At 62.7% G+C, this 22,217-nt stretch overlaps 1 protein-coding gene across 1 annotated transcript; it reads left to right on the plus strand.

The window, feature by feature from the left end:
* The first annotated feature begins 1,181 nt into the window (after positions 1–1,181).
* On the plus strand, positions 1,182–21,795 carry DNMT1 (DNA methyltransferase 1). Its single transcript, XM_032677662.1, has 34 exons — positions 1,182–1,240; positions 3,196–3,238; positions 4,010–4,117; positions 4,251–4,527; positions 5,300–5,381; positions 5,514–5,607; positions 5,719–5,759; positions 5,844–5,895; positions 6,170–6,253; positions 6,391–6,500; positions 8,153–8,271; positions 8,365–8,457; positions 9,117–9,268; positions 9,949–10,136; positions 10,649–10,838; positions 11,373–11,470; positions 11,549–11,696; positions 12,035–12,150; positions 12,880–13,081; positions 13,170–13,303; positions 13,413–13,586; positions 14,302–14,523; positions 14,855–15,047; positions 16,579–16,669; positions 17,018–17,146; positions 18,153–18,435; positions 18,522–18,663; positions 19,395–19,561; positions 19,642–19,819; positions 20,302–20,497; positions 20,586–20,749; positions 20,848–20,964; positions 21,145–21,235; positions 21,649–21,795. Exons 1-34 carry the CDS (start codon positions 1,182–1,184, stop codon positions 21,699–21,701), a joined length of 4,590 nt encoding a protein of 1,529 aa, XP_032533553.1. The 3' UTR covers positions 21,702–21,795.
* The last annotated feature ends 422 nt before the right edge of the window (positions 21,796–22,217 follow it).

Genomic DNA, 22,217 nt, shown 5'->3' on the forward strand with positions numbered 1-22,217 from the left:
GTACAGGGACCCCCACGGGGCACAGGGACCCCTCAATGCATTCAGGGACCCCCACTATTGTCATAGGGACCCCCATGGGACACAGGGACCCCACCATGGGCACAGAGACCCTCAATGGGCACAGGGACCCCCCCCATGGGCACAGGGACCCCCACCATTGTCACGGGGACCCCCACGGGACACAGAGACCCTCACTGGGCACGGGGACCCCCCCCATGGGCACAGGGACCCCCACGGGGCACAGGGACCCACCCCCGCTCGTGGCGGGGCTGCGAGCGGATTTTGGGGGGGTCCGGGGAATCCCGCGGGAAACGGGAAAAGTCCACAGTGGTACAGCCCACCCCCCCATCCCCACAGTGGTACAGCCCATTCCCCCCTTCTCATAGTGGAACAGCCCGTCTCCCCCTCCCCACAGTGGTACAAACCCATGACAGGGCCTGTCCCCCCCTCCCCTCAGTGGTACTTTCCAACCGCCCCTCAGTGGCACTTCCCGCCGTTCCCCCCCCCATCGTTTCCCCTCAGTGGTACCTCCCAGGCCCCCCTCAGGCCTCCCGGCACCATCCCGGACCCCCCTACACCCCTCCCCGGGACCCCGCCGGGGCCTCCCCGGTCCCCCCGGTCCTCCGGACCCCCCTCGGGCTCCTCCCGGTGCGGGGGGAACGCTCTGCCCCGCGTCTCCCCCTCCCCCCCCCGGAATGGTGGTGCCCGGCTCCCCCCGCGCGCCCCGCGCGATGGTCCGGCCCGGCGCCGCCCCGCCCCCGCCGCCCGTTTCCGCGCGAAGCCGCCGCTCCCGGTCCCGGCCCCGATCCCGATCCCAAACCCGGCCCCGATCCCAGTCCCGGCCCCGATCCCTGCCCTGATCCCGATCCCAGTCCCTGCCCTGATCCCAAACCCTGCCCTGATCCCAAACCCGGCCCCGCTCCCGGTCCCGATCCCGGCCTCGATCCCGCTCCCAGACCCGGCCCCGATCCCGATCCCAGTCCCGATCCCACCCTGATCCCAAACCCGGCCCCGATCCCAATCCCTGTCCCAAACCCGCTCCCGATCCTAAAGCCGGCCCCGGTCCCGATCCCGGCCTCGATCCCAATCCCTGTCCCAATCCCTGTCCCAAACCCGGTCCCAAACCCGCTCCCGCCGCTCCCGGTGCCGTTCCCGCTCCCGGTGCCGGTCCCGCCGCCCCGATGCCGGCCCGGGCCGCACCGCTGCCCCCGGCCCCGCTGCCCGCAGAGCTGCGCCGACGGTGAGTCCTCAACCGGCCCGGGACAGGGACAGTGACAGCGACAACCCCCGATAGCAGTGACCCCCCCCCCCCCGTAACAGTGACAGTGACAACGACAGTGACAGTGACAGCCCCTGACAGCAGTGACCCCCCCGGGACAGTGACAGCGACAGCGACGGTGCCAGTGACAGCCCCCGATAACAGTGACACCCCCCCCCCGATATCAGTGACAGTGACAGTGACAGCCCCTGATAGCAGTGACCCCCCCTGTGACAGTGACAGTGACAGTGACAGCCCCCCATAGCAGTGACCCCCCCAACATCAGTGACAGCCCCCAGCCCCGGCAGTGACAGCCCCCAAGAGCAGTGAGCCCCCCTAATGGAAGTGACCCCCCCCAGTGGCACTGACCCCCCCCAGTGGCACTGACCCCCCCCAGCCCTGGCAATGACCCCCCCCCCCCCAGTGGCACTGACCCCCCCCCAGTGGCACTGACCCCCCCAGTGGCACTGACCCCCCCAGCCCTGGCAATGACCCCCACGATGGCAGTGACCCCCCCCAATGGCACTGCCCCCCCCACCAGTGACACTGACCCCCCCAGTGCAGCCCTGACCCCCGGGGGGTCCTGACCCACATCCCTGTGGATGGGAGCATTCCCGGGGGTCCTGACCCACATCCCAGTGGATTGGAGCATTCCCAGGGGGTCCTGACCCACATCCCTGTGGATGGGAGCATTCCCGGGGATCCTGACCCACATCCCTGTGGATGGGAGCATTCCTGGGGGATCCCAACCCACATCCCAGTGGATTGGAGCATTCCCAGGGGTCCTGACCCCCATCCCTATGGATGGGAGCATTCTCAGGGGGTCCTGACCCCCATCCCTATGGATTGGAGCATTCCCAGGGGTCCTGACCCCCATCCCTATGGATGGGAGCATTCCCGGGGGTCCCAACCCACATCCCTGTGGGCGGAAGTGCTCCCGGGGGTTCCGGCGGCGTTCCCGGGGGATGGCGGCGGCACCGGCGGGGTCCCGACCCCCATCCCGGTAACGGGAGCATTCCCGGGGGTCCCATCCCACATCCCGACCCCCATCCTGGTAACAGGAGCGTTCCCGGGGGTCCCATCCCACATTCCTGGTGGATGGGAACGTTCCCAGGGGGTGACAGTGGCACCAGAGGGGTCCCTTCCCGGGCCCTGGGGCAGCTCCCGGGATCCGGGTGTTTGTGCTGAACCCCCCGGAGCCGGGATGGGGCCAGGGATGGGAACCCCTGGAGCTGGGATGGGATCAGGGATGGGAACCCCTGGAGCTGGGATGGGATCAGGGATGGGACCCTCTGGAGCTGGGATGGGGCCAGGGATGGGAACCCCTGGAGCTGGGGTGGGATCAGGGATGGGAACCCCCGGAGCTGGGGTGGGATCAGGGACAGGAATCCCAGAGCCAGGACGGGACAGACCCCCCAGAACTGGGATGGAGTTGGAAATGGGACCCCCAGAGCCAGGCTGGAGTCAAGGATGGGATCCCCAGAGCCAGGATGGGCTCAGGGATGGGACCCCCCCAGAGCTGGGATGGGGTCGGGAAGGGGACAGACCCCCCTGGAGCTGGGATGGGGTCGGGAATGGAACCCCCTGGAGCCAGAATGGGGTTGGGAAGGGGACAGACCCCCCTGGAGCTGGGATGGGGTCGGGAAGAGGGGTTTCCCCCCACCCTCCACGGCCTCTTTGTCCCATGGGAAGGGCTCACGTGGCTTCCCAGTGGCTTCTCCGGTGCCTTTTCCTGGATTGGACACAGGGGGTGGCCCCAACCCCACCCCACTCCCTTGGGGGGTCCCTTGGCTACTGTTTTCCCCCCCCCGGATTCCCCTTGGGAATAATCCCCCCTCCTGCCCTGATCCGTGTGTCCCCCCCGGAGCCATCCCAGCATTTTGGGGTGTCCCTTTGTCCCCCCCCAAACCCTCGTGGTGTCCCCGGTGTCCCCACAGGCTGCAGGACCTGGAGAGGGATGAGGAGACCCTGAGTGAGAAGGTGAGTTCCGGGATCTCCGGGATTTGGCCCCAATTTTGGGGGGGGGGGTGTCACTCCCCGGGTTGTCTCCGTAAATCCCGGGATGCTCCGCAGGGACACGTGACTCCGTACTGGGAACGGGATTCCCGGGGCTTCCCCCCTTCTCGTTCCCTCTGGAATTGGGGGTCCAGTGTGTGAGGGGGGTGGCCCAGGGACACCCCCCTGCGTCCTGTTCCCAACCTCATCCTGTCCCCTCTGTCCCTGTCCCCCACACTGTCCCCTCTGTCCCCAGGGAGAGTGTCCCTGTGCCCCACACTGTCCCCACACTGTCCCCACACTGTCCCCTCTGTCCCCAGGGGAAGTGTCCCTGTGCCCCACACTGTCCCCTCTGTCCCCTCTGTCCCCTCTGTCCCCAGGGGAAGTGTCCCTGTGCCCCACACTGTCCCCTCTGTTCCCTCTGTCCCCTCCATCCCCAGGGGAAGTGTCCCCTCCGTGCTGCACTCCGTCCCTGTGGGAGGTGTCCCCATACTCCCCAGTGTCCCTCCAGTGTCCCCACAGTCCCCATGTCCCCTCCATCCCCCTGGAGGTGTCCCCATGCCCCAGGGTGTCCCCCCAGTGTCCCCACAGTCCCCATGTCCCCTCCATCCCCTGGAGGTGTCCCCGTGCCCCAGGGTGTCCCCCCAGTGTCCCCACAGTCCCCATGTCCCCTCCATGTCCCCTGGAGGTGTCCCCGTGCCCCAGGGTGTCCCCCCAGTGTCCCCACAGTCCCCGTGTCCCCTCCGTGTCCCCCAGGAGAGCGTCCGGGAGCAGCTGACCCTGATCCAGGGTTTCCTGCAGGCGGAGGCGCAGCGGCGGCTCGGGGAGCTGGAGGCCAAGCTGCGCTGCCAGGAGCTGTCTGAGGTGGGCTCCTCCTGCTCCCCCCGGACCCTTTCCCGGCTTTCCTGGATCTGGGGGGGTCATCCCGGGCTCCCACTCCCCCCGCACCCTTTCCCGGATCCAGGGGGCTCATCCCAGCTTTCCCCTCCCTCCCCAGGAGCGGTACCTGGCGCAGGTGAAGGCGCTGCTGCACCAGGAGCTCTCGGCAACGGGCAACGGGGCCACCAACGGGGCCAACAGGGCCACCAACGGGGCCAACGGGGCCACCAACGGCCGCGCCCGCAACGGCGCCTCCGGCAGCGAGGAGGAGCAGGACGGGGCCGGGGACATGGAGGAAGGGGTGGCCTCCTCCTCCTCCTCCTCCCCGTCCCTGCTGGGCCCCACCCCGAGGGCGAGGAAGGCCCGGAGGAGCCGATCCAACGGGGAGCGCAGAAGTGAGGAAGGGGGGGGGACGGGGATTTCCAGCTGCTTCTCCCGGGTTCCCGGTGGGATGGAGGGCGGGGGTCCCCTTGGGAAGGGTTTTAGGGTCTCCTGGCTCTGGTGCCCAACGATTCCTGGTGGGATTGAGGGCAGGGATCCCCCCAGGAATGGTATCCCTGTGGGATGGTGGGTACAGGGATGGGAAGGACCACTCTCCATCCTCCCTCTCCATCCTCCCTCTCCATCCTCCCTCTCCATCCTCCCTCTCCATCCCCCTCTCCATCCTCCCTCTCCATCCCTCTCCATCCACCCTCTCCATCCCTCTCCATCCCTCTCCATCCCTCTCCATCCCTTTCCATCCCTCTCATCCCTCTTCATCTCTCTCCATCCCTCTCCATCCACCCTCTCCATCCCTCTCCATCCCTCTCCATCCCTCTCCATCCCTTTCCATCCCTCTCCATCCCTCTCCATCTCTCTCCATCCCTCTCCATCTCTCTCCATCCCTCTTCATCTCTTTCCATCCCTCTCCATCCCCCCTCTCCATCCCTCTCCATCCCTCTCCATCCCTCTCCATCCCTCTCCATCCCTCTCCATCTCTCTCCATCCCTCTCCATCCCTCTCCATCCCTCTCCATCTCTCTCTCCACCCCTCTCCATCCCTCTCCATCCCTCTCCACCCCTCTCCATCCCTCTCCATCCCTCTCCACCCTCTCCATCCCTCTCCACCCTCTCCACCCTCTCCCCCCTCTCCATCTCTCTCTCCACCCTCTCCCCGTGTTCCCGGCAGAGTCTCCCGCCAGTTCCCGGGTCACTCGGAGCTCCGGCCGCCAGCCCAACCAGCCCACCCTGCTCAGCCTCTTCTCCAAAGGGTCAGTTGGGGGCTCCTCCCCCTCCTCCCCCTGCTCCCCCTCCTCCTCCTCCTCCCAAACCTCAGTGTTCCCTCCCGGCCCCCGGTGCCCCCCCGGCCCCGGGATTGATCCGACGGGTCCCGATCCCGGCAGATCCAACAAGAGGAAGTCGGAGGAGGTGAATGGGGAGGTGAAGCCGGAGGTGATGATGAAGGTGGAGAAGGAGGAAGAGGAGCTGGAGGACAAGGTGGGTCTGGACATCCCGGGGCTGATTTTTTCCAGCTGGGATCGAGTTTCCCGGGAGTTTTCCATGCTCTCCATCCCCCCCCCTCCCGCTGTTTTTTGTCTCTTCCTCAAGGAGCAAGATGAGAAAAGGATTAAAATGGAAGCCAAAGACGGGTAAGGGGGAAGGAGAAGGTTCCAGGCTGGAGCCTCGCTGGTGACCTTGAGCTTTTCCATCCTCATCCCGTTTTTCCCACCCAGGTCGGAGCTCAGAGACGAAATCCCTCAGGTCAAAATAACCACCCCTGCTAAAGTGAGTCCCTCTTCCTTCATTCCAGCCTTTTCTGGGGGATTTTCATCCCTTAAAACTCCTAAATTTCCACGTTCCAAAGCTTTGGGATGAGTTCACTCTTCCCAAGGGTGGATGGATTGTCCTGGGGGAGAAAACAAAACCATTCCCAGCTCATGGAGCTTCCCAGGATTGGGGCGGCCCCGGGGAGCAGCCGGGGCTGTTTCTGGTGTGAAAACAGGGAGATTCTGCTAAACCCAGGATAATTCCTGGAGTAACTGGGGTCCCTCTCCCTCAGACCACCCCTCCCAAGTGCGTGGAGTGCCGGCAGTACCTCGACGACCCCGACCTCAAGTTCTTCCAAGGGGATCCCGACGACGCCGTAAGGGCCCCAAATCCTCCCGTTCCCGGGCTTGGGAAGGGCTGCTGGGGGTGGGAATGCTGGGTGATCCCCCCAGCCCTCCCCGTTCCCAAATCCCTGTGGGATTCCCAATCCCTGTTTTTTTTCCCCCCCTGCAGCTGGAGGAGCCGGAGATGCTGACGGACGAGCGGCTGTCGCTGTTCGACGCCAACGAGGACGGGTTCGAGAGCTACGAGGACCTGCCCCAGCACAAGGTCACCTCCTTCAGGTGAGATCCTCCCCAGCACAGGGTCACCTCCTTCAGGTGAGCTCCTGCCCCAGCACAAGGTCACCTCTTTCAGGTGAGCTCCTGCCCCAGCACAGGGTCACCTCCTTCAGGTGAGATCCTCCCCAGCACAAGGTCACCTCCTTCAGGTGAGCTCCTGCCCAGCACAGGGTCACCTCCTTCAGGTGAGCTCCTGCCCAGCACAGGGTCACCTCCTTCAGGTGAGATCCTCCCAGCACAGGGTCACCTCCTTCAGGTGAGATCCTGCCCCAGCACAAGGTCACCTCCTTCAGGTGAGCTCCTGCCCCAGCACAGGGTCACCTCCTTCAGGTGAGCTCCTGCCCAGCACAGGGTCACCTCCTTCAGGTGAGCTCCTCCCCAGCACAGGGTCACCTCCTTCAGGTGAGATCCTGCCCCAGCACAAGGTCACCTCCTTCAGGTGAGCTCCTGCCCCAGCACAGGGTCACCTCCTTCAGGTGAGCTCCTGCCCAGCACAGGGTCACCTCCTTCAGGTGAGCTCCTCCCCAGCACAGGGTCACCTCCTTCAGGTGAGCTCCTCCCCAGCACAGGGTCACCTCCTTCAGGTGAGCTCCTGCCCCAGCACAGGGTCACCTCCTTCAGGTGAGATCCTGCCCCAGCACAGGGTCACCTCCTTCAGGTGAGCTCCTCCCCAGCACAAGGTCACCTCCTTCAGGTGAGATCCTGCCCCAGCACAAGGTCACCTCCTTCAGGTGAGCTCCTCCCCAGCACAGGGTCACCTCCTTCAGGTGAGCTCCTGCCCAGCACAGGGTCACCTCCTTCAGGTGAGCTCCTGCCCAGCACAGGGTCACCTCCTTCAGGTGAGCTCCTGCCCAGCACAGGGTCACCTCCTTCAGGTGAGCTCCTCCCCAGCACAGGGTCACCTCCTTCAGGTGAGCTCCTGCCCAGCACAGGGTCACCTCCTTCAGGTGAGCTCCTGCCCCAGCACAGGGTCACCTCCTTCAGGTGAGCTCCGGCCCTGGTGATGCCAAAACCAGCATAAAGGGGCTGCTCAGGGACAGTTTTGAAGCCTTTGAGCAGCAGAGTTGTTTATTTGGGGCGACGTTGGGGTGCAACCCCCCAGCTGGCGCCGGGCAAACCAGCTCCCAAGTCCTCAGTGAAAACTCAGGTAATTTTGCTGAGGGATTACAATATTTTACCTGAATGTTTGTTACAGTTACACCATCTAGTTATGATATTTGTATCAGGCAGGGCTCAGGTGGAGCTGGAGGCAGAGTCATCCTTTTGGGTGGATCCCTGGGGGTCGTTCCGTTTCCTTCGGCCTCGTGGGGGTCGTTTCCTTGTCCTTCCTCTTCGTGAACTTTTCAGCTTTTCCTGAAAGTCTCACTAAAAACCCCTTTACTCAGCCCTTCACCCCCCCCCAAATGTCCATCCTATCCAATTTATAACCTTTTTGTTGCGTTTCATCAGGACAGAGCACCCCAAGGACAAGCAGGGCCTCTTGGAGCCTGAGACCTTCTGTCCCTTAATCCACCTCACAACACCCATTTTCTGTCTTTGTCATTACAACCTAAACGCAGCGAATTCCTCGGAGTGCTTGGGGCCTGTGAGGCCTCTTCCCAGAGCGGGATTTCAGCCTCTGAAAACCCCCCCTGCTCTGTTTTTGTCCCCGGCAGCGTCTACGACCGCAAGGGCCACCTGTGCCCCTTCGACACGGGGCTCATCGAGAGGAACGTCGAGCTCTACTTCAGCGGCGCCGTCAAGCCCATCTACGACGACAACCCCTGCCTGGACGGTGAGGGACGGGGCCTGGGGGGTCACGGGGGACACCCCCGGGGCGTTCTGGTCCCGCAGGAGGTGGAACTGGGGGTTCCTGGGCTTTCCACAGGAGGGGTGAGAGCCAAGAAGTTGGGGCCCATCAACGCCTGGTGGATCACGGGCTTCGACGGCGGGGAGAAGGCGCTGATCGGCTTCAGCACAGGTGAGGCCTCGCTGGGCCTTCCTGGGGGGGCGTTTGCTCTTTTCTGGGGGGTTTAGGGGTTTTTTTTGGCCTTTTTTTGGCCTTTTTTGGCCTTTTTTTGACCGTTTTTGGCCTCTTTTTAGTCTCTTTTTTGGCCTAGTTTTTGACCTGTCTTGGGTTACTTTTTGACCTTTTTTTGGCCAGTTTTTGGCCTAGTTTTGGCCTGTCTTGGGCTACTTTTTGGCCTTTTTTTTGCCATTTTTTGCCTATTTTTTGGGCCTATTTTTCTTCTTTTCTCCTCTTTCTCTCCTCTCTTTCTCCTCTTTCCTCCCTCTTTCCTCCCCCTTTTCTCTTATTCCCACCTATTTTTCCCTCCCCTTTGGGCTACTTTTTGGCCTTTTTTTGGCCATTTTTTGGCCTCTTTTTTTGTTCTTTTCTCCTCTTTCTCTCTTTCTCCTCTTTCCTCCCCCTTTCCTCCCCCTTTTCTCCCTTTCCCTCCTATTTCTCCCTCCCCCTCGTTCCCACCCTGTCCCGTCAGGGTGTCCCACGATGGAGCTTCTCTCCACCCTTGGCTTTGTGGCCCTGACCCACCTTGAGCTGCAGCTCCCCCTCCAGCCCCCGGTGGATTTTTTGACCGAATTCCCCGTTTTCCCCCCGGAATTCCCCGTTTTCCCGCGCAGCCTTCGCGGATTACATCCTGATGGAGCCGAGCGAGGAGTACGCACCCACCTTCGCCCTCATGCAGGAGAAGATCTACATGAGCAAGATCGTGGTGGAGTTCCTGCAGAACAACCCCGACGTCAGCTACGAGGACCTGCTCAACAAGATCGAGGTGGGGACGCCAGCGGGGTCACGGGGCCACTGGGGGGGTCAGTGTTGGGGTCAGTGTTGGGGTCAGAGTTGGGGTCAGTGTCCCCAGGGGGGTCCCCAGGGCCAGTGTTGGGGTCAGTGTTGGGGTCAGTCCCTGGGGATGTCCCCAGGGGTGTCCCCAGGGCCAGATGTTGAGGGGCTCAAGTGTGTCCAGAGGCAGGAACAGAGGCAAGGAAGGGGTTGGAGAACATGGGAGAGGGGCTGGAGAACGTGGAAAAAGGGTTGCAGAACATGGAGAAGGGGCTGGAGAGCAGGAGAAGGGGCTGGAGAGCAGGAGAAGGGGCTGGAGAGCAGGAGGAGGGGCTGGAGAGCAGGAGGAGGAGCTGGAGAATGTGGCAAAGGGGTTGGAGATGGAAAAGGGGCTTTTCCACCCTCACCAATCCCGTGATTCCAAGCTGCGCCCCAAGGGGAGGGTCGGGTTGGACACCAGGAGGAATTTTTCCGTGGGAAGGGCTGTTAAACTCTGGGAAAAGCTGCCCGGGGAGGCGGCGGAGTCACCACCCCTGGAGGTGTCCCAGAAGGTCACGGTTGGGACCCGCCGACCTCGGAGACCTTTCCTGACTCGCTGATCCTGGGAACGGGCGATCGGGGGAGGTGGGAGGGGTCCACCAGCCCTTCCTGACCCCTCCCTTGACCCCACAGACCACCGTGCCCCCCGCGGGGCTCAACTTCAACCGGTTCACGGAGGACTCGCTGCTGCGCCACGCCCAGTTCGTGGTGGAGCAGGTGGAGAGCTACGACGAGGCCGGGGACAGCGACGAGCCCCCCGTGCTCATCACCCCCTGCATGAGGGACCTCATCAAGCTGGCCGGGGTCACCCTGGGCAAGAGGTGGGCCGGGGGCACGTGGGTGTGGGGCACAGGGGTCGGGGGCTCGTCGGGGTTTCGTGGGGAGGGAGGTCGGGAGAAGGGTTTGGGTTGGGTTGGGGGTTGGGTTGGGATTGAGGCTTGGGTTGAGGGTTGAGTTGAGGGTTGAATTGGGGGTTGAGTTGGGGGTTGAGTTGAGGGTTGGGTTGGGGGTTGACTTGAGGGTTGAGTTGAGGGTTGAATTGGGGGTTGGGTTGGGGGTTGAGTTGAGGGTTGGGTTGGGGGTTTCCTAAAACTGGGAAAACGTTCCTAAAATTGGGAGAGCCCTCCCAAAAATCGGGAAAACCCTCTCGAAACCGGGAAACCCCCCCGTGCCTGGTGCTGCTCCGAGGGCGGAAGGTCACCGGGTTGGGTCCCCAAAACCCGACCTTGCCCTTGGTGCTGCCCTTGGGGACCCCGAAGGTGCCCCAGCGCCCACCCGGGGGGGGCCGTTCCCGGTTCCCCGGATGGCCCTGAGCGCCGTGCCCGTGTCCCAGGCGAGCCGTGCGGCGCCAGGCCATCCGCCACCCCACCCGCATCGACAAGGACAAGGGGCCCACCAAGGCCACGACCACCAAGCTGGTGTACCACATCTTCGACACCTTCTTCTCGGAGCAGATCGAGAAGGACGAGCGGGAGGAGGACAAGGAGAACTCCACGAAGCGCCGGCGCTGCGGCGTCTGCGAGGTACCGGCGCCGTCCCCTCTGTCCCACGTGGAGGTCACCTCCCTGGGGACACGGGTTTGGGGTGAGGGTGGTGGTGGTGGGTTGGGCTGGATGGCCTTGGAGGGCTTTTCCAACCTCGATCAACAGCAGCCTCCTGTCCTGGGTTGGACTGGTTGGTCTTGTTGGTTGGTCAGGGTTGGAAGGGACCTTCATCAAACTCCTGTCCTGGGTTGGACTGGTTGGTCTTGTTGGTTGGTCAAGGTTGGAAGGGACCTTCATCAGCCTCCTGTCCTAGATTGGGCTGGTTGGTCTTGAGGGTCAATTCCAACCTTGATCAACCAAATTAACGCATCCTGGGGTGCGATGGTGGATCTTGAAGGTCAATTCTAATCTTGATCAACCAAATTAACCCGTCCTGGGGTGCGATGGTGGATCTCGAAGGTCAATTCCAACCTTGACCAACCGACCTCCCCCTCCCATCCCAGTGGCCATTCCAGAGGCCACCCTGGTCCCGGGGGGTGTTCCCGGTGTCACCCGTCCCCTGTCCCGCTCCAGGTGTGCCAGCAGCCCGAGTGTGGCAAGTGCAAGGCCTGCCAGAACATGGTGAAGTTCGGGGGCAGCGGGAGGAGCAAACAGGCCTGTCTGCAGAGGAGGTGAGGGTCCCACCCCAGATCCTCGTCCCTGGTGACACCCCCGTGGTGACACCCCCGTGGTGACACCCCCGTGCCCAGGTGTCCCAACCTGGCCGTGCGGGAGGCGGACGAGGACGAGGAGGTGGACGACAACATCCCCGAGATGCCGTCGCCCAAGAAGATGCTCCAGGGCAGGAAGAAGAAGCAGAACAAGAGTCGGATCTCGTGGGTGGGGGAACCCATCAAGGTGAGGCCAGAGTGGGGTCCTGGGGGTGGGGGAACCCAACCAGGTGAGACCAGAGTGGGGGAACTCGTTCAGGTGAGGGAAACCCATCCAGGTGAGGTCACAAGTGGGGTTGGACCCATCCAGGTGAGGGAAACCCATCCAGGTGAGGTCATGAATGGGGTTGGGGGACCCATCCAGGTGAGGGAGCCCATCCAGGTGACACCAGAGTTGGATCCCATGGGTGGGGGAGCCCATCCAGGTGGGAGAACCCCTCCAGGCAAGGCCAGGCAGGACCCTTCTCCCCTCCTTCTTGGGGGGCCGTGTCCCTGGGTGGGTGTAACCACCCCCTGGCCCCGCAGAGCGACGGGAAGAAGGATTATTACCGGAGGGTTTGCATCGACAACGAGACCCTGGAGGTGGGAGACTGTGTGTCCGTGAGCCCCGACGACCCCACCAAGCCCCTCTACCTGGCCAGGTGGGTGTCCCCACCGCCCCCGGGGGTGCCATTCCCGGTGGGAACGCTACCCTGATGTCCCCATTCCCGGTGGGAACATTGCCCTGATGTCCCCATTCCCGGTGGGAACGCTGCCCTGACGGCCCCATTCCCAGTGGGAACACTGCCCTGACGACCCCATTCCCGGTGGGAACGCTGCCCTGATGACCCCATTCCCAGTGGGAACATTGCCCTGATGTCCCCATTCCCGGTGGGAACACTGCTCTGATGTCCCCATTCCCCGTGGGAACATGGCCCTGATGTCCCCATTCCCGGTGGGAACATTGCCCTGATGTCCCCATTCCCGGTGGGAACATTGCCCTGATGACCCCATTCCCGGTGGGAACACTACCCTGACGGCCCTATTCCCGGTGGGAACATTGCCCTGATGTCCCCATTCCCGGTGGGAACATTGCCCTGATGACCCCATTCCCGGTGGGAACATTGCCCTGATGTCCCCATTCCCGGTGGGAACATGGCCCTGATGGCCCCATTCCCAGTGGGAACATGGCCCTGATGTCCCCATTCCCAGTGGGAACATTGCCCTGACGGCCCCATTCCCGGTGGGAACATTGCCCTGATGACCCCATTCCCGGTGGGAACATTGCCCTGACGGCCCCATTCCCGGTGGGAACACGGCCCTGACGGCCCCATTCCCGGTGGGAACACTGCCCTGATGTCCCCATTCCCGGTGGGAACGCCGCCCCGCAGGGTGACAGCCATGTGGGAGGACAGCAGTGGGCAGATGTTCCACGCCCACTGGTTCTGCCCCGGCTCCGACACGGTGCTGGGGGCCACGTCGGACCCGCTGGAGCTGTTCCTGGTGGACGAGTGCGAGGACATGCAGCTCTCCTACATCCACGGCAAGGTCACCGTCATCTACAAGGCGCCCTCGGAGAGCTGGTCCATGGAGGTGGGCGACGGTCCCGGGGGGGCCCATCCCGATGTTCCCGGTCCCGCGGGAAGCGCGGCCGATCCCGGTGATCCCTCCTTGCCAGCAGGGCGGGCTGGACATGGAGATCAAGATGGTGGAGGACGACGGCAGGACCTACTTCTACCAGATGTGGTACGACCAGGAGTACGCCCGCTTCGAGACGCCGCCCACCAGCCAGCCCAGCGAGGACAACAAGTACAAGTGAGGGAATTCCGGGCGCGGGGAGTTCCGGGATCTCCCCTCCCACCCCCCGGGACCTCCGGGACTCCAACCCTAACCCTAACCCTACCCCTAACCCCCTCTCCCGCAGGTTCTGCATGAGCTGCGCGCGCCTGGACGAGGTGAGGCACAAGGAGATCCCCAAGGTGGCCGAGCCCCTGGAGGAGGCGGACGGGAAGATGTTCTACGCCGTGGCCACCAAGAACGGCGTCCAGTACCGCGTCGGGGACGGCGTCTACCTCCTGCCCGACGCCTTCTCCTTCAGGTTGGTGCGGGGGCTCCTGTCTCGGGAGGGGGTTTTTTTTTTTGGGGGGTGGGATTTTGGGAGCAGAACGTGGGATTTTTGGGGGCGGTGGCTCCGAGCTGTAAACGGGGCGGCCGAGACCCGAAATCCCCGAAGTTTGGGTTAAAAGTTAAGGTGTTCCTGTAAAAATGGAGGTGTGCCTGTAAAAATGGAGGTGTTCCTATAAAAATGGAAGTGTTCTTGTAAAAACAAAGGTGTTCCTATAAAGATGGAGGTGTGCCTGTAAAAATGGAGGTGTGCCTGTAAAGATGGAGGTGTTCCTGTAAAAATGGAGGTGTTCTTGTAAAAACAAAGATGTTCCTATAAAGATTAAGGTGTTCTTATAAACATGAAGGTGTTCTTATAAAAACAAAGGTGTTCCTATAAAAATGAAGGTGTTTCTACAAAGATGAAGGCGTTCCTATAAAAACAAAGGTGTTCCTATAAAAATGAAGGTGTTCCTATAAAAATGAGGGTGTTCCTATAAAAATGAAGGTGCTCCTATAACAGTGAGGGTGTTCCTATAAAAATGAAGGTGTTCCTATAAAAATGAGGGTGTTCCTATAAAATTGAGGTTGTTCCTATAAACCCCAGGAGTTAAGGTTGGCAGAGCCCATCGAGTCCCGCCCTCAGCCCGACGCCGCGTCCCCCAGGGGGTTTTTTGGCCACTTCCCTCCCCTTTTTCCCTGTTGCCCAGCGTGAAGCCGGCCAGCCCGGCCAAGAGGCCCAAGAAGGAGGCTGTGGACGAGGAGCTGCACCCCGAGCACTACCGGAAGTACTCGGAGTACATCAAGGGCAGCAACCTGGACGCGCCCGACCCGTACCGGGTGGGCAGGATCAAGGGCATCTTCTGCAACATCCGCAGCAACGGCAAACCCAACGAGGCCGACATCAAACTCACCATCTACAAGTTCTACAGGTGCCCCTGGGGGGGCATTCCCAGGGATTTTGGGGGACTGGGAAAGCTCTGGGTCGTTGGAGGGTCGGGGTCGGTTCCCAGAAGTGGGAACGTTCCCCTTATCCAGGGTGTGCTTTTTTGGGATGTGTTGGGATCCCTCCAGATCCCCTTGGCCCCTCTTTGTCTTTAAGCCCCTTCTCCACCCCCGATTCCCTCCCAACCCCCAAAAACCCCCTTTTTGGTGTCGCCCTTCGGAACCCTTCGGGAACCTGCGGGAAAACCCGCGCGGAGCCGACGGGACGGTTCCCCCTAATCCAGGGGCTGTTCCTCTGGGAATTCTGGCTCCCTGCAGGCCCGAGAACACGCACAAGTCCATGAAGGCCAGTTACCACGCCGACATCAACCTGCTCTACTGGAGCGACGAGGAGGCCACGGTGGAGTTCCGGGCGGTGCAGGGACGCTGCTCCGTGGTCTACGGGGAGGACCTGACCCAGAGCATCCAGGACTACTCCTCGGGGGGCCTGGACCGCTTCTACTTCCTGGAGGTGAGGGAAGGGACCTTCCAGGGGCTTTGGAAGGGGCTGGAGGCCACCAGGGGTTCGGTGGAGCTTCTCCAAGGGGGGTTTCTGTGGGTTTGTGGCTGGGTCTGACATCCTGGGGGATGAGTTGGACACTAAGTCGGGGGGTCTGGGTGTGTCCTTGAGATCTGAATGTGTCCCTGGATGTGTCCCTGGGGGGCTGGAGTCTCCCAGGGGTTCAGTGGAGCTTCTCCAGGGGGAGTTTCCATGGGTAGGGTGAGGGTTTGTGGCTGGATTTGACATCCTGGGGGATGAGTTGGACACTAAGTCAGGGGGTCTGGATGTGTCCCTGGGGCTCTGGATGTGTCCCTGGGGATCTGGATGTGTCCCTGGGGATCTGGATGTGTCCCTGGGGGCTCTGGATGTGTCCCTGGGGGTCTGGATGTGTCCCTGGGGTCTGGATGTGTCCCTGGGGGCTCTGGATGTGTCCCTGGATGTGTCCCTGGGGTCTGGATGTGTCCCTGGATGTGTCCCTTGGGGTCTGGATGTGTCCCTGGGGGCTCTGGATGTGTCCCTTGGGGTCTGGATGTGTCCCTGGGGTCTGGATGTGTCCCTGGGGGGTCTGGATGTGTCCCTGGGGATCTGGATGTGTCCCTGGGGTCTGGATGTGTCCCTTGGGATCTGGATGTGTCCCTTGGGATCTGGATGTGTCCCTGGGGGCTCTGGATGTGTCCCTGGGGTCTGGATGTGTCCCTTGGGATCTGGATGTGTCCCTGGGGGCTCTGGATGTGTCCCTGGGTCTGGATGTGTCCCTGGGCTCTGGATGTGTCCCTGGGGGCTCTGGATGTGTCCCTGGGTCTGGATGTGTCCCTGGGCTCTGGATGTGTCCCTGGGGGCTCTGGATGTGTCCCTTGGAATCTGGATGTGTCCCTGGGGGGTCTGGATGTGTCCCTGGGGTCTGGATGTGTCCCTGGGGGGTCTGGATGTGTCCCTGGGAGGTCTGAAGACCCCCAAGGATTGAGTGGAGCTTCTCCAGGTGGGTTTTCCATGGAGGAGTTGGGCAGAGCGAGGATTTGGGGCTGATTCCAACGTCCTGGGGAATAAGTCTTGGATGCTAAACCGGGCTTCCAGAGGTCTGGATGCGTCCCTGGGGATCTGGATGTGTCCTTGTGGGGTCTGGATGTGTCCCTGGGGATCTGGATGTGTCCCTGGGGAGTCTGGATGTGTCCCTGGGGGGTCTGGATGTGTCCCTGGGTCTGGATGTGTCCCTGGGGATCTGGATGTGTCCCTGGGGGGTCTGGATGTGTCCCTGGGGATCTGGATGTGTCCCTGGGGGGTCTGGATGTGTCCCTGGGGGGTCTGGATGTGTCCCTGGAGGTCGAATTTCATGGAATCCTGGAACCACTCCGTGATTCTGGCCTTTGTTTTTGCATCTCTGAGGGTGTTTTTTTTTGGCAATCCCACCATTATTCCCGAGCTGGGAATGTCCTGGTGTTCTCCAGCCCCTCCTCCCTGTCCCCCGTGTCCATCCCAAATCCTGGTTTTTCCCTTCTCCCAGGCTTACAACGCCAAAACCAAGAGCTTTGAGGATCCTCCCAACCACGCCCGGAGCTCTGGGAACAAAGGGAAGGGGAAGGGGAAGGGGAAAGGTGAGTGATCCCACCCCCACCCCGGCGTTCCCAACGGGAATCCTGGAATGGTCTTTTTAGGGTGTTTCATCCTTTGGAAATCAACTCATCCTTGAGGGGTTTCACCCCCCAACCCTCTGCTCCCTAACCTTGGGCTTTGGATCCCATTCCCAACCCAGGGGGAGCCCCGGGAATTATCCCTGCGTCCATCAGATCCTTGGGAATGCTCTTCCAGGCTGCTGGGTGGAAAAGGGGACAGCGAGGGGCTTCCCTTCCGAATTCCGGGTGGGAAAGGGGGCGGGAGGCGCTGGATGGATGGAGGAGGAGGAGCAGGAGGGAGTGACTTGGCCCTGGGTGTGGCTTTTCCAGGGAAAGGCAAAGGGAAGCCGGTGAGCTCCGAGCAGAGCGAGGAACAGGCCGAGCTCAAACTTCCCAAGTTACGGACCCTGGACGTGTTCTCCGGCTGTGGGGGGTTGTCCGAGGGCTTCCACCAGGCAGGTGAGTCCTGGCATTCCCCCTCTGGGATCCCATGTTCTCCAGATCCCTGTTCTCCAGCCCCTTCCTCGTGTTCTCCAGCCCCTTCCTCATGTTCTCCAGCCCTTTCTCCGTGTTCTCCAAACCCTTCTCCTGCTTTCCAACCCCTCCTCCTTGTTCTCCAACCCCTCCTCCTTGTTCTCCAACCCCTTCCACGTTCTCCAACCCCTTCCCCGTGTTCTCCAGATCCACATCCTCCACCCCCTTCTCCCGCTCTCCAAACCCTCCGCCACGTCCCTCCCCCACTTCCCGCCCTCCCCCTCTCTGCCCTCCCTCCCCCCCACCCAAATCCCCCCCGTCCCTGCCCCGGTGACCCCCGTGTACCTGGGTGACCCCCCGTGTGCCTGAGTGACCCCCCGTGTGCCATCCCATCCTGCTGACCCCCTGAGTGCCTGAGTGACCCCTCGTGTGCCATCCCATCCTGCTGACCCCCTGAGTGCCACCCCATCCCAGTGACCCCTCGTGTGCCATCCCTGCCCTGGAGCCCCCCTTGTCCCTGGGTGACCCCCCATGTACCATCCCTGCCCTGGTGACCCCCTGTGTGCCCCACTGACCCCCCATGTGCCATCCCATCCCGGTGACCCCCCGTGTGCCCCACTGACCCCCCATGTGCCATCCCATCCCGCTGACCCCCCGTGTGCCCCACTGACCCCCCATGTGCCATCCCATCCCAGTGACCCCCCGTGTGCCCCACTGACCCCCATGTGCCATCCCATCCCTGCTGACCCCCCGTGTGCCATCCCAGCCCAGTGACCCCTTGTGTGCCATCCCTGCCATGGTGACCCTCTGTGTCCCTGGGTGACCCCCCGTGTGCCATCCCATCCCGCTGACCCCCCATGTGCCATCCCTGCCCCCCATGTGCCATCCCTGCCCCCTGTGTGCCATCCCATCCCCACTGACCCCCCGTGTGCCCCTCTGACCCCCCATGTGCCATCCCATCCCCGCTGACCCCCGGTGTCGGTGCCCCCAGGGGTCTCGGAGACGCTCTGGGCCATCGAGATGTGGGAGCCGGCGGCGCAGGCGTTCCGGCTCAACAACCCCGGCACCACCGTGTTCACCGAGGACTGCAACGTGCTGCTCAAGCTGGTCATGGCCGGCGAGAAAACCAACTCGCTGGGCCAGAAGCTGCCCCAGAAGGGGGACGTGGAGATGCTCTGCGGGGGCCCCCCCTGCCAGGGCTTCAGCGGCATGAACCGCTTCAACTCCCGCACCTACTCCAAGTTCAAGAACTCCCTGGTGGTCTCCTTCCTCAGGTGAGCGCCGGGCAGGGGGGTTTTGGGGCGGGGGAGACCCCTCCCCGCCCCGCCTCCAACGTGCCCGTGCCCCCTGTGCCCGGCAGCTACTGTGATTATTACCGGCCCCGCTTCTTCCTGCTGGAGAACGTCCGGAATTTCGTGTCCTTCAAGCGTTCCATGGTGCTCAAGCTCACCCTGCGCTGCCTCGTCCGCATGGGCTACCAGTGCACCTTCGGGGTGCTCCAGGTGGGGCTGGGGGGGGGCTGGGGGGGCAAAACCCCCTTTTCTGGCACCTGGGCCCACCCTGGGTCGTCCCATCCCGAGGGTGAGTTGGGTGGGTGGCTCCTTGGGTGGCTTTGGGGACGTTCCCAAAGGAAGGGAGCTGGTCCTTCAGGAGAGCAGTCGATTTCTGGGGTGACCTGGGGGCATTCCCAAAGGAAGGAAACTGGTCACTTGACTCCTTGGGTGACCTGGGGGCATTCCCAAAGGAAGGGAACCGGTCACTTGACTCCTTGGGTGACCTGGGGGCATTCCCAAAGGAAGGGAACTGGTCACTTGACTCCTTGGGTGGCTTTGGGGACATTCCCAAAGGAAGGGAACTGGTCCTTTAAAGGACCACTTGACCCCTGGGGTGACCTGGGGCCATTCCCAGCTCTCCAAGGACTCCCCAGTTCCCTCAGGAGTTGCCCCTTCCCGTTCCAAAGAACCACTTGACCCCTGGGGTGAGCTGGGGACATTCCCAGCTCAGCATGGGAAGGGACTCCCCAGTTCCCCCAAGAGTTGCCCCTTCCCTCTCCAGAGAACCACTTGACCCCTGGGGTGACCTGGGGCCATTCCCAGCTCTCCGAGGATCCCCAGTTCCCCCAGGAGTTGCCCCTTCCCGTTCCAAAGAACCACTTGGCCCCCTGTGCTTCCCCCGTTCCCACCTGTCCGAGGTCACCCCCGGTGCCCTCAGGAGGTGTCCCCTGTGCCCCCAGGCCGGGCAGTACGGGGTGGCCCAGACCCGGCGCCGGGCCATCGTCCTGGCGGCGGCTCCTGGCGAGAAGCTCCCGATGTTCCCGGAGCCGCTCCACGTGTTCGCGCCGCGGGCGTGTCAGCTCAGCGTCGTCGTGGACGACAAGAAGTTCGTCAGCAACATCACCAGGTGAGGCCCCGGGGCCACCACCAGGCTGGGGACGGGAGGTCCCGGTGGCTCACGGCTCCCCCCTCCCCTCCCTCCCCCAGGACGTATTCCGGGCCTTTCCGCACCATCACGGTGCGGGACACGATGTCGGACCTGCCGGAGATCCGGAACGGGGCCTCGGCCCTGGAGATCTCCTACAACGGGGAGCCCCAGTCCTGGTTCCAGCGGCAGATCCGCGGCTCCCAGTACCAGCCCATCCTCAGGGATCACATCTGCAAGGTGGGGCGGGCGCAGGGCTGGGCTGGGAGCAACCGGGAGCAACTGGGAGCAACTGGGAGCAACTGGGAGAGGGTCGAGGGCACTCCCGGGGCAGGGATTGTCCCCAAGGCCTCCCAGGGTGACTGTCCCAAAAATGGGGCTGGGGGAGGTGTTGGGAACTGGTTGGGAACTGGTGGAAGTGTTGGGAGCTGGTGGAGGTGTTGGGAACTGGTGGAGCTGCTGGGAACTGGTGGAGCTGCTGGGAACTGGTGGAAGTGTTAGGAGCTGGTGGAGCTGCTGGGAACTGGTGGAGGTGTTGGGAGCTGGTGGAGGTGTTGGGAGCTGGTGGAGGTGTTGGGAGCTGGTGGAGGTGTTGGGAACTGGTGGGGTCACCAGGAACCGCCCGTAGCCCTCGGGAACCACCCTCTCCCCCCTCCTGGCCGCCGGTGTTCCCGTGGTGGCCGCCGTCCCCCCGCGGTGACCCCAGGGCTCGTCCCTGGCAGGACATGAGCGCGCTGGTGGCGGCGCGGATGCGGCACATCCCGCTGGCGCCCGGCTCCGACTGGAGGGACCTGCCCAACATCGAGGTGCGTCTGTCGGACGGGACGACCACGCGGAAGCTGCGCTACACCCACCACGAGAGGAAGAACGGCCGGAGCAGCTCCGGGGCCCTGCGCGGCGTCTGCTCCTGCGCCGAGGGTGGGTCTGGGGGGCGGGTGGACCCCCCGAGAAACAACGTCCACGGGCGGGTTCGTCCCCCCAAAACTCACGGTCGTCGCCTTCCCAGGGAAGCCGTGCGACCCGGCCGACCGGCAGTTCAACACCCTCATCCCGTGGTGCCTCCCCCACACCGGCAACCGGCACAACCACTGGGCCGGGCTCTACGGGCGCCTGGAGTGGGACGGGTTCTTCAGCACCACCGTCACCAACCCCGAGCCCATGGGCAAGCAGGTGGGGGGCCCCCGAGGCCGTGGGCGCCGCCGGGGAGGGTGGGGGTGCCGGGGAACCCCGGTCCCCATCCCAACCCTCGGTGTCTGTCGGCGTTGCAGGGCCGGGTGTTGCACCCGGAGCAGCACCGGGTGGTGAGTGTGAGGGAATGTGCCCGTTCCCAAGGATTCCCAGACACCTACCGGCTCTTCGGGAACATCCTGGATAAGCACAGACAGGTCAGTGCCGGCCCTGCCGTGGGGGTGTCCCCGTGACGGTGTCGTGGCCGTGGTGGCCCCCGTGTCCCTGGTGTCCCACTGTCCTTGTTGTCCTGGTGTCTGGTGTCACTGTTGTCCCATTATCCTGGTGGTCCCGGTGTCCCTGGTGGTCCCGGTGTCACCGGTGTCCCCGTTGTCCAGGTGGGCAACGCGGTGCCCCCTCCCCTGGCCAAGGCCATCGGGCTGGAGATCAAGGCCTGCGCTGTGGCCAAACTGCGTCAGGACACGGCCGGTGAGTGACCGGCATGGGGGGTCACCATTGGGGTCAGGGGGGTCACCATGTGGGGTCAGGGGGGTCACTGGTGTCACCATCTCCTCCTGGGGGTCACAGGTGGGATCATTGGGGTCAGTGGGTGCGGGGGTGTCACCGTCCCCTCCCAGGGGTCCCCATTGGGGTCAGGGGGGTCACCAGCGTCACCGTCCCCTCCCAGGGGTCCCTGTTGGGGTTGGTGGGTTTGGGGTGTCACTGTCCCCTCCCAGGGGTCCCTGTTGGGGTTGGTGGGTTTGGGGTGTCACTGTCCCCTCCCAGGGGTCCCTGTTGGTGTCCCCGTTGTCAGGGGTGTCCATGGTGTGTCCCCAGTGTCCCTGTTGTCAGGGGTGTCCCCAGGTGTCCCTGGTGTCACTGTGTCCCCGCTGTCCCCGCAGGTTCCCGGGTGGCACCGATGGAGCCGTTGGAGCCCTTGGAAGCCACCGGCTGAGGCGGCACCGGAACCCGGAGAGACCCCTGGGGGGGTCTGGGGGCCTGGGGCTGCCTGGGTTGGTTTGGCTGGTTTGGGCTTTTCTGGGGATTTTTGCTTTGCTTTGTTTTTCTTTTTTCCCCCCTCTTTTTTTTTTCTCTTTTCTCTTTTTTTCTCGTTTTTCCAATTTTTTTCCCTTTTTCTTATTTTCTCTTTTTTCTTCTTTTTTCTTTTCTCCCCCTTTTCCCCGCTCATTTTTTCTTCTTTTTTCCTCTTATTTTTCCTTCCCCTTTTTACTGTATTTCTCTTTCTTTCCCCCCTTTTCCCCTCTTTTTTCCTTTGTCTTTTTATCTTTTTTCCCTCTTTTTTCCTGCTTCTTCTAAATTTTTTCCCCCTTTTCTTCTGTTTTAATTTTCATTATTTTCACTTTGCTTTCCATTTGTTTTTTATTTCTTTTTTATTTTACACATCCCCCCAGCCCCTCCCTCCCTCCACTGTCCCCCCCCCTCCAGGCCCTGCCCCCCTCCCCCGTTTATA

Source organism: Chiroxiphia lanceolata, unplaced genomic scaffold (assembly GCF_009829145.1).
Source record: "Chiroxiphia lanceolata isolate bChiLan1 unplaced genomic scaffold, bChiLan1.pri scaffold_74_arrow_ctg1, whole genome shotgun sequence".
NCBI lineage: Eukaryota > Metazoa > Chordata > Aves > Passeriformes > Pipridae > Chiroxiphia > Chiroxiphia lanceolata.